Here is an 11676-nt window from a genome sequence, read left to right on the forward strand (position 1 = left end):
AACTTCTGTTGCTCTATTATTGTAAAGACTTTAAACTATTTAGAATCCGTGGGAAAAGAAAGCTGCAGATCCAGAAATAAAGGATAAAAAAAAATACGGTAGGAAAAAACTTGTCTGTAAAAAGTTTATTCATTTATTTCCCTCTTTGGTTGAATAGAAAGATTCATTAGTAAAATACAAAAGCAGTTATTAGAAAATATACAAAATAAAACAGATTTCCAAAAACTAAGAACTATAAATGCATGGTGGTATATTTTAGTACAAACCCAACAAATTAAACATCTATGCTAGCAGAAGATTTATAAGAAGTTTCTAAAATCAAATGATGTATTTTTTTTTTTAATATATATTATATTTGAGGATATATGAAAAAGTAGAAAACCACAAACAGAAGTAAGTCCTAAAGCATTTGCAGATTCCTTTACTGAATAAACACCACAGCTTCAGTAAACATTTCTTAAATTCCCTTTTTCATTTTAAAAAACTGTCAACTATTCAATTATTTCCAACTCTGAAAAGCTAATCTGGTCTGAGTATTTTCTGAAAAGATAAGACAGAGATGGTTTTATATGAAACAAACCAGAGAGATAACAGAAGTGGTATTATTACTTGATTTCTCTAAATCAGGTCTGTCCTTTTTTAATTTGTGTTTTTGCTGTTGGTTAAAAAATGAAGAAAAAAACAAAACAAAACCTGCAATAAATAAATTGTTTCTAAAACTGTAAAAAAAAAAAAAAAAAGAGAATCCCATATAAGAAGGGCTCTGAGAGAAGTCTGTTACTATGAAGGAAGGTGATTGTTCAGTTTTAAACTGATTGCTCATGTACAGTAAAAACATTAAATCTAGTTTACAAAAAAAGACCACCTGCTTAGAGTGAAGTGCTGCACTTTAAGAAGAAACCAATAACAAATGTCACCCAATGCATGTATTGAATTGTAAAATACATAAAGGTATTTATAATAATTGAGTATATTTTGAGCCGTTAATTAACTTTTGTTTTTTTAATATAGCTCTATAACAGCTATATTGTATATAGGTAGTTAGTGATGCTGGTTTTATTATACCATTAACAGCTACAAATGATTTGGTGCCACAACCTCACTCACTTTCCTGAGTTTCTAAGCACCCAGGATGTTGTAAAGCCAGCTGTATTATCTGAGGGGTTTCTAGCTTCTCCTAGAAACACTCATTGCTTCTGCTACAATGATTTTTTCCAGCATCAGTCATCTTCTTCTTTTTCCTCCAGTTTCCTGTGTGCTTTTCTGTTTGGTCATCTTTTGGACCACTTCACTTCCTTGAGAGGAGTTGGTTCTCCAGTTGCTCCAAACGGGCTGCCATTGAAGCCAGTGAACATTCTGTTAAGGACTAACAGATGAAATCACATTTCTGCCATGGCCTGTACTCTTAAATACACATTATATTTAAGCGTCTGTGTTACAGTGCTTTGCAAAAGCATGTACAAACTTAAACTTCTCTTTCCACTAATGTAATAGACCATCAGAAACCAAGACAGAATTGCAAAATAAAAGGAGAATAAAACAGCTTAAATTGTTCAAAACTAGATACCTGAAAAGAGTGGTGCTCAGCATTTAACTCTGTCATACTTCTAGAACAATCTTATGCTTCAATCAGTTTCTTTTCTTCAGAAATGTCCATTATCTTCACTCATCTACAGACAGAATTTGGTTCTTATCCTTTGCATAGTAGCTAAAGCTAAGTCATATTGGCTGGAAAGCAATTTGCAAGTCTTTCCAGAAAGTTTACATTTGATTTAGGCTGGGAGTATTTTAAACACACAAATCACCTTTGATCTAAATGAAGGATCACACAATGCTGCCTGATGGGAAGATAAACCTTTTCTCTGGGTCTTAAGTCTGTTGCAGCATCTAACTGGTTTTATTTTAAAATTGCGCTATTATTAATTCTTCTTCCCATTCTCTCTCTAAGGCTTCCTTAAAAACTCAAAATCAAGTCACAGACTCACTGCATCACACTGATAATACCAAACTAAAATACTGCATATTTGCACCATATACTGTATATATGTGTCTTTACGCTGCTCTGAACTTCCATATCAATGCGTTTTTGCACCATGTTTTTTCTCCTTAACTGTTTAATCACTGCTGCACTTTACAGAATGGAAATGTTCATTTCACTGCTAAGCTGCTGATTGTTTCCTGATGTTTCCTGGACGGGGCCGCCTTTTACAGCTGCTTTTTGTATCTCTGCTTCTGTCTCCTTGAACCCCAGTAGGCCTCTGCAGATGGCCGCTCACACTGAGCCTGGTTCTGCTGGAGGTTTCCTCCTGTTAAAATGGAGTTTTTCCTCTCCACTGTTGCTACAAGCATGCTTAGTGTGAGGGATTGCATTAGAGTCAATGAGTCGATGCAATCAACTGTTTTTCCTTAGATATAAAATATATATACATCAGCCATTTTAGGTTGCCATTTGTAAAGGTAAACCAAAAAAACCATGGCTTCACATAGAAATAAGTGTGTTTGCTACTAAATGTATTTGTATTTTAGGAAATTTGTAACTAGGTCCACAGAACACAGAGAGGTAAGAATATGGATGGAAGCATCACGGCCCCCAAGAGCAGCAAAGGATGGGAAATTGAGAAGCATGCCCAGCAGGGCCAAGTGTAGCACACAGCCAGGAGCTGCTAATACAGACAACAGCTCACCAAGCGGTTTTCATGAAGCCTTAATGACCCCCCACCACTACCTCAAAACTTAGTGTCTTTACTGTATAGCAGAAAGAAAGAAAATGTCCTGTGTTTTTCTTTCTTTCTCTATATCTCACTTTGACACAGAGCAGGTTAAGAGGAGGTAAAAGCTGAGTAAAAAAGATGCAGAGCTGGGTGCAAACAACCACTGTAGGTTACCTAGTTTTAACCTGAGTTCATTTTTCAAGGCATAGATGTAAATACTTGTGAGCTAAAGATTTTTTTGAATTACTAACAAAGGATATGTTTTTGTGTGAGCTGATCCAAACTGTTCATGGTGGCCTGCTGGAACTCCACTAGGTTCTCACAGGCACAAGGATCCTTCACCTCCACCTCCCCCTGACTTTCAGCTGCAGACAAAAAGGACAACATTTTCACATAGAGCCATTTCATTCGTTATTCATATACTTTTTTTAGACTTTACATTAATTGTTCTGTTTATACTGTTCTGTTTATGAGAGGTCAAATCTTAGCCAACAGTTAGCCTTTGTAAACTTAGATCATTCAAGATATATGTCTGTAGATGTTACAACTGTTTGCTGTTGCTTTGATTTCAATTTAATTGTGAAACTGCCATGTTCAAAAGGTGTCAGTAGATGGCGACAAGCAACAAGGCATCTTCTATCATGAAGGGCATTATTAAATCTGATGAGATGGTGTGAGGGGGTTGGTGTGTGGGTACTTATATTTGTTAACTTCTGGGGACCTTTCAAATGGTGTGTGTCTGTATTCCAGTGTAGGATGTTATTTTATAATGCATTATAAAATGCATTATAGGGGATTGTTGGCCTAGTGGTTACAGCAATGTGCTTGTGCTCCTAGAAGGTTCGATCCCCACAGCCTGCACTCTGGTGTTGTTTACCTGGGCACACATTAAGTTTGAGGTTCTCAGCAATGGTGTTGATTGCACTGAAATCAGTTGTGTAATAGAAATGTTTCTCCACAGGGTCTGATGCAATTTCACGCAGCTCATCTTCCACTGCTTTGCCCACGCCAACAGCATACATGGTGATTCCTGCATGGACACAAGAAATCATTACGTCAAATGTATAGTAATGCTTTAACAAGTGCAATGTGTTTAAGAGAGGTTTACTATATTTGTTATTTTCTTTATGTTTAATATTTCCATTTTTTTAAGCTTATTCTTCTGTGCTTTTCTTAATTTTGTTCTTTTCCATGTCCTTGCAACCTTCCCCAATTGTTTGTTTGTTTGTCTGTTAGTAAAAAAAACAAACAGAGAAGGTCATGAATGGAATGCTCTGAAATAAACAAGTTTAACACAGGCCAACATATAATCCATTGTATTTTTGGTGGCCATCCATAAAACAATCCTGAATTAGGAATTTTTTTAAGATTTATTTTTTTAACACTTTGAGATAAAAAGAGGAGCTGCTTGGTGGAGGTCTGCGGTCTCCAATTGTTTTAGTTTCTTATTTATGCTATAAAGCATTTTCTCCACTGTTCTATCCTCTTCACCTTTTACACCTCAGACTTCACCTCCAAGACAGACAGCTGCCATTTCCAGAAGTTCTCAGATGACTCGGCTATTGTAGGCTGGGTTTCTGAGGGGAACGAGCTGTATTATCTATCGGTCATCATAAACTTTGTGGACTAGTGTGAGAAGAACCACCTGTGTCTTAACACCAGTAAGACCAAAGATATGGCGATCGACTTAAGGAGAAGACCCCCACCTCACTCCCCCGTGAACACCCAGGGACAGGACATAGAAACTGTGGAGAGTTTTAAATACCTGGGTGTTCAAGTCAATAATAAACTGGACTGGACTCATAAGACAGACGCCCTGTATAGGAAGGGCCAAAACCTCCTCCAACTCCAGAGGAGGCTGAGGTCCTTTGCAGTGAGCAGGCCCCTGCTTAAAACCTTCCATGACTCTGTGGTGGCATCAGTTCTTCTCTAGGCTGTTGTCTGTTGGGCTCCTGGAAGAGACTGTGCTGTCCAAGCTTACATTCATCTTGGACAACCCCTTCCACCCTCTGCACCAGACTGTAAAGGAGCTCAGCAGCTCCTTTAGTGAAAGACTTTTACACCCTTTTTGTAAAAAGGAGCGTTACCGCAGGTCATTCATCCCTGCTGCCATCAGACTCTACAATGCAACACTACAACGGCAATAACTTGTGCAATGTATAATGTGCAATTACTATTTGATACCCCGTGCAATACCCTGTTTCTCTATATTTGATACCTTGTGCAATAAATATATATATAAATATCAATATCCATCTATATAAATACCCATGTAAACATCTTGTGCAATAACCCTGTATAATTCTGCTTTGAAAAAAAATAATAAAAAGGTGTCATATGTGGACGCACAGTATATACTGTATATATTCCATGCACCTTTTTCTTCCTGGCACCTGCTTCTTGTCTTTTGACTATTTGAGCTGATGTAACAAGTAAATTTCTCCAGTTTGAGATCAATAATGTCAATCAATCAATAATCCAAAATGTCAATATATTACACATAATATGACAATCATGCCCATTATGAAGCTTTTAATGTGACCTAATTCAGATAGTATTATAGGATAGAGCTGACGACTACTGACCTGCTTCTTTAGCCTTCTTGGCGTACTCGCTGATGTCATCCTGGGATCTTCCATCTGTAAAAACCAGACCAACTCTGGGGATGTTGTGACTGGCTGGACGAGCTCCTTCTGCTTCTGAGAAGCTGTTTTCCAGCATGTGCTTCAGTGCCAGACCAGTCATTGTTCCTTTTTCCATGTAATCAACCTTAAAGTACACATTTTAAGCTTTTACAGAATTTACAAATACAATTAGTTGATTAAAGAGGATTTTACTGTTCTAAATAGTGAAATCCACCTGAAAAACAAACTCATACCATAAAAAAAATAATAATTCAGGGTTGTTAGGTTACCTTCAACACTGCAGCTTTGATGTCTTCAGCAGTGTGGTACATACTGAGTGGGAACTCGGTCCTGACCCGGCTGGAGTACTGAACCAGACCAACTCTGGTACCACGAGCAGACACATCTAGTGAGTCCACAACCTGCAAGTTGTTCGGAAATTAGTACATCACATCATGCACAGTACAGCCCGAGGTTAAACATTTTTTTTTCACCACTAGGCTGGGAGCTACAAACACAATTTTTTTCTTAATGCTTAATCTATGCAAGGCTGTTAAATTCCTCTATTCATGGTCCTGTTCTGTAATATGTCACAAATATTTCCACCTGATTAACAAACTTTTTGACGAGCTCAAAGTTTTGAGGGCGGACACTCTTAGAGCCGTCGATCAGAAGCACCAGGTCGATGTTTGATGACTTGCAGGCTGAAGGAGAGAAAATTATTAGGCTGGAAATGAATACAGACAACAGACGGATTGATTAAGGAGCCTGAACACCTAAGTATATTCAAATCAAACATACACCAAACTTATACCTTTCAACAACATTCTACACAGTGCTAAAGTATTATTACAGTATTTTTTAATTTCTACTTATGTAAAAGAAAGATTTAAACACAACAACTCCAATGTTACACTGGACGTTTTTTCATTTAATAATCCTTTCAAGATTAAAGACAGTTTTGGTTATGCGGTCAAAAGACGGCCAGGCTCTGTCTCTCGTTCTTCTTTCAGGGAAATAAAATTTGAAAATAATACTCCTAAGAGTTGGACCATTTTTGCAGACATAACAAAGCTGTTTTTCACATTAGTGTGATATTTTCTCCAACCCCTCATTTATCTCCATTTTATTTCCAGGATTTAACCACCCTGTTTTTCAGTCAGGTTCTTACAATAAATCCTAAAACTTTTTTTCTCTGCACTTGTCACGGAATCTCACTCTTATATAATAAAAACGGCCTATCTTCTTTATGTAATAATAAAAAAAAAAAATAAAAAAAAAATGTAAATCCCTTTTTTATCACACAATGGGGAAAGTCACTCTGTGCATTTGACCCATCCCCCAGTCGGTTGCCATTGGATGGCCCCCGGGGAGCAATCAGGGGTTAAGGGTTTTGCTCAGGAACCCAGAGTGGAGGATGTGGGGATCAAAGCAGGTACTTGCAACCTTCTCAGAGCACAGGGGCACTGCTCTAACACACTAGGCCAACACTCCCTCAACTTTATTAGTGGGTTCTATCATATGTATCTTATTTATTATTAATGTTAATTTATAATAAAAATGCATAACACAATGAAAAGATTTGATCCAGATGTCAGCACTGCCTTGGACTTATGCCTACCAGTTGCTTTGCAATGATCTCCTCTAATGGAAGTTAAAAAACATGAATACGGTCATCAGATATTGGGTCTTATAGCTGCCATGTTGACTTTGTTTGGATAACAGATACTGTGGGGAGAACAAGTATTTGATACATTTAGCAGGTTTTCCAACTTACAAAGCCTGTAGAAGTTATTCATTTGTGTGATAGGTACTCTAGAACTGTAAGTAACAAATATTCAGAAATAATCATTGAGGGACTTTTAAGTAATCTGCATATTATGCCTGTTAGAAGCCTTCCTGTTCTACCCTCATTACCTTTAACTGCACCTGTCTGAACTGATTGACTGCATAAAAGACACAATCCACATACTCAATCAAACTCAAAACTCTTCACAATGGCAAAGACTAGAGAGCTGTAAGGACATCAGGGATAAAATACTAGACCTGCACATGGCTGGGATGGGGCCACAGTATAATAGGAAATGAGCTTGGTCAGAAGGCAACAACTGCTGGCAAAATTATAAGAAGATTGAAGTTCAAGATGACAGTCAATTTCCAACAGAGACTCATAGGCTGTGTCCGAACGTCCACCCTAATGACTATATAGCGCACAATATATAGTTTAGGCCATTTTAGATGATGGCCCGAATGTCTAGTGGATGCAAGAGCTCTCTTTGCAAAGCATCTTTGGATTTGTTGTGTCAGCAAGAAAAAATAACGATTACCCAGGCACCATGCAGGTAGGCGGAGTAATGTGACTAATGGGGAGAGAAAGCTCCAAACAGTAAGTTAACTGAGTTTGCTATAAAGTCCAATATATAGTCCCTGCTTTATAGTGTCTGAGGCATTTAGGGGTTAGGGCGAACGTGCGGACAAAGTCATAGACGCATCCACTAATCAATCAATTCAATTCACCTATGTTTCTCCGTTGTCTGCACATGTGCCCTGCACTACTTGTCCCTGTGATGTGTTTATGGGTTCCATTTATCCTTTAAAGTCAAAATGTTCAACTCCCAAGTATTCAGTTACATCTGGATTGCACGTAAAAGTTGCAATCACAAATTGGAAAGTTGTTGAAACAGGATTGTGCCTGACCTTCATGCTAAAGATAGATGCTATCCACATCAACAGTAGTTAAACTTTCCTACTTTGACCGTTTGTAGCATTTCTTTGTTATGTTTGCGGCCTTAAGTCAGTAATTCAGGGTTAACTTGTGTTTAGAGGACAATATCTTTCAGTGCTGTGAACATGTGCAAAAACTATATATAGTATTGTTTTTGTCATTGTTGGGACTCTTTTACCTCATAGGAATGCACCATTAATATATCCTGAATGCTCTGTTTTGTATCCATGCCAAAGTTTCTGTTCTGTTGTATCTTTTAGTTAATTCATCAACTTACCATGGTGCAAGTGTTCATCTTCACTTTGGTCCTGAACAAAAATCCATAACCAGTAGGCCTAGTGGCTAGGGCATAGAGGTTGGAATCCTGAGGTCCTAAGTTCAAGCCCCACTCCCACAGACTGCCACTCTGGGTTTCTGAGCTAGACACTTAACCCCACACTGCTCCCTGGGCGCTTGACGATGGCAGCCCACTGCTCCCCAAGGGGATGGGTTAAATGCAGAGGTAAATTTCTCCAATGTGAGATCAATAAATTTCAATTATTATTTTACAATAACTCTCAATCTCAGTGGGTACCCTAAAAGTCCCTTGTTTTATAAATTGTTTTCCTATCTGTAAAACATTTGTTCTATAAAGTTTAACTTACTGCCACAAGTTTTGCCATCCTCCTGGAGTAGCTGTCCTTCTGGACAGATGCAGTGGTAGGATCCAGGGGTGTTAACACACTGGTACTCACAGCCATGCTTCACTGTGTTGCACATGTCCATGTCTATAAAATGAAATTTATAAAGATTAAATCAACAGAGGAGTGTTAAGGTGTTATTTATAAAGGCAAATACTGCTGAGACAAACAAAACAGAAAATAACAAGTATAAACTTAGAACATTTTGCCAATTAGATTTTTGAGAACACTGTTGTTTGTCAGTATTAAATAACTGAAAATCATATTGATCACATTATAGTACATTGTGATTACTGAAAACTTTTTTCAAATGAACTGATTGATATTTTGTCCAGTCATTTTTCAATTATCATTTTTGACTTCAAAACAATGTTTCTTTACCAGTATGTTTCTCACATTCAGCACTCATTTACGGTAATTTAATGCTTATGAATTTTTTCATGACTGCATGTGTTTATTGTCAACTTTCCCTTCTAACATTTTTTGATTGAATTAAGGCCTGTCCCTCTGTAATTAAATAAGATGTTTATATATTGGTTGAAAATTGTTTAATCAGGTGGAAGTGCTTTATAAAGGACTATTGTGTGACATCTTCCCCTGATCTTTTTAATTACACTAAAATGTACACAAGTAAGGTCACTTCTGGTGAAAATAAATGAGTGATAATACAAATCAAATGTAAGTGTAACTTTAACTTAGAGCTTTATTGTATTTTTCTTTCCAGTTACACACAGAGGTCAGAAAAAGAAATATGGTTTAATTAAGTTAAGGTATCACTTTCTTTAAATTTCCGGCTTGTTAAAAGGTTTTATTAGCCCACTTACAAACTTGTTACTCAGTATTACATAAAAAAGCAAGAATGGTAACTGATTCTATAAGTGAGCAGAAATATTAGCGATCCACTCATTTTAAATTTATACTGTAGAAACAGGTGTTGAAAAAGGGTGACACTGACTTGTGCAAGTCCTTTTGTCCCTGTTGAGTTTGAATCCTTTGTTACAGTCACATGTGAAGACGCCCGGTGCACTGACACAGATCTGCTCACAGTCATGCTTCCCTTCCGCACATAGGTCAATGGCTAAAAACAAAGACAAATAGTTGTGTTACAAAATCGTTCATTTTTCATGTGTCAGTATATCACTTTCCTTGCATGTTGGTATTGGTATGACTTACATAAAATCATGATTAGAATGCTTCTTGCTTATAAATACTGAATCTCTGGAGATAAGCTCAGGTCATTTCAGAGCTTGACTGTAGAACTATTTGTACTTTTCCTAATCCTACTATACATGGATGAATAAATTTATGCAGCCCAAATATTGTTTGGTGAGGTACACTGACAAGAAGGTCATGCCTCTGTCATAACCTTGGAGAACTAAGGACATGGTGAAGATCTTCTCCAAGGAAGCAGAGTGCCCAGCCTTAAGATTACCAGCATCAGCAACAAGAATAAAGTGGAGCTAACTGAGAAGTATGAATATCTGGGGAAAATCTCAGACCATCAGCTGAGATTCTCCTCCAGCAGTACTACATTTAAAGGAAGTTCCATCAGTGGTGCAGTAATACCTCCTTAGGAAACTTTAATTACTTTAAAATCTGGGAAAATTGTTTAACTTCCAAAGTAAACATTCTTTAATCAGCACCTGGATCCACTTTCCTGATCTGAAACTGTCAGAGTTTGAGAATCCTTATCATTTATATTATAACAGTAGAGGAACTTTAAAACACAAAATAATAAAATAAACATTTGCACTTGGCCTTAATAATAATACATTATTTCTTCACAGGCGCTCTGTAGAAAACATGCAAATGGACAGAGCTTCATGCAATAGCAGCCATTCCAAATCGCCCTTCCCAGTTAAACGCCAGCCAATTGGCAGCTTACTCCCCTACGACTCCCAGCAAAATACCCTCCAACTTCCAGCCACTGGCCTTCTCCTTGGCGTGCATATTTTTTACTCTGACTCTACCCTTTCACTGAATTACAGGGTCAGAGCAGGAGATGAAGCTTCTGTTTACATATAGATCTTAATGTCCACAAATCATGACAGAAAGAATATTTTAGTACAAAGATTGATGTTTAAAAAGGAATTGTAGGGAACAAGCAAAGGACCAGCCAAGGGCCCATAAAAACAAAGTGGGGAAATTTTGAATGGCTACTACTGTATGTTTGAGGTTTTTGTATTGGTGAGCTTAAGTCATTCACTACATTTGTGTAACTTTTGTTCTTCGCAGTGACCTTGCAGAAGGCTGCATGTGTGCTTACATCTTGTAAAAAAAGAACTAAGGATGTCAGGATTCCACATACTATAGAAGTCCAGAGTTCCTGTTCTACTCAGAGTAGGGTATTTACTGTTGAACATGCAAACGGTGCAGCGATATGAGCCAAGAAAAACATGTAGGAACTACGATCTGCACTATTCTGAAAAGGCCCCTGTATAGTTGACTGTCTAAAAATTAATAAAATATGCATTGATGAGCACATAACAAATACTTTTTAACCATTTTTCTAAAGGTTGTGCAATGGTAACAGTCCCTCATAAGTACTGGTAATATTCGTTTGAATCTGATTATGACAGATATTTAATATTTTACAAAAAGAGACAGGAATGGTTAAAGACAAAGATACACTCTTCTGTCACTTAGATACAGAACTTTGAATTACTGGCTTCATGGCTTCGATATACTTGTGCATGTTTGTGAGCACCATGCACACCTGAGCAACTCTTCTCATCCTCATTGAGTCTGTATCCTTTGTTGCAGTCGCAGGTGAAGATGCCCGGCCCCATGTTCACACAGACCTGCTCACAGTCATGTTTTCCCTCAGCACAGAGGTCGATGGCTAAAATTAGACAAGATAAGTTTTAGGCCATTATTTCAAAACTTTTCTCACATTACTTAAATTGCTATTAATTGTAAATATGTCACTAAAAACA

The 11676-nt window shown here is 37.4% G+C and overlaps 1 protein-coding gene across 15 annotated transcripts in view; it reads right to left on the bottom strand.

Moving 5' to 3' along the window:
• Positions 1 to 341: 341 nt before the first annotated feature.
• Positions 342 to 11676, bottom strand: part of matn4 (matrilin 4) — a 37617-nt gene continuing 26282 nt past the window's right edge. For 7 of the 15 annotated variants that reach the window (XM_015401104.1, XM_015401117.1, XM_015401114.1 and 4 more), the window contains 9 exons: positions 11457 to 11492; positions 9696 to 9818; positions 8705 to 8827; positions 5942 to 6039; positions 5626 to 5757; positions 5297 to 5480; positions 3589 to 3741; positions 2972 to 3076; positions 342 to 1347 (listed from right to left, as the gene is read on the bottom strand). In XM_015401104.1, the coding sequence (XP_015256590.1) occupies positions 1289 to 1347; positions 2972 to 3076; positions 3589 to 3741; positions 5297 to 5480; positions 5626 to 5757; positions 5942 to 6039; positions 8705 to 8827; positions 9696 to 9818; positions 11457 to 11492 (1013 nt within the window). In that variant the 3' untranslated portion in view covers positions 342 to 1288. Of the gene's footprint in view, positions 1348 to 2971; positions 3077 to 3588; positions 3742 to 5296; positions 5481 to 5625; positions 5758 to 5941; positions 6040 to 8704; positions 8828 to 9695; positions 9819 to 11456; positions 11586 to 11676 lie in introns of all 15 variants that reach the window. The other 8 variants (XM_015401116.1, XM_015401112.1, XM_015401113.1 and 5 more) reach the window with 4 other exon arrangements.

The sequence above is a fragment of the Cyprinodon variegatus genome, unplaced genomic scaffold, assembly GCF_000732505.1.
Source record: "Cyprinodon variegatus isolate N-32 unplaced genomic scaffold, C_variegatus-1.0 Scaffold1184, whole genome shotgun sequence".
NCBI lineage: Eukaryota > Metazoa > Chordata > Actinopteri > Cyprinodontiformes > Cyprinodontidae > Cyprinodon > Cyprinodon variegatus.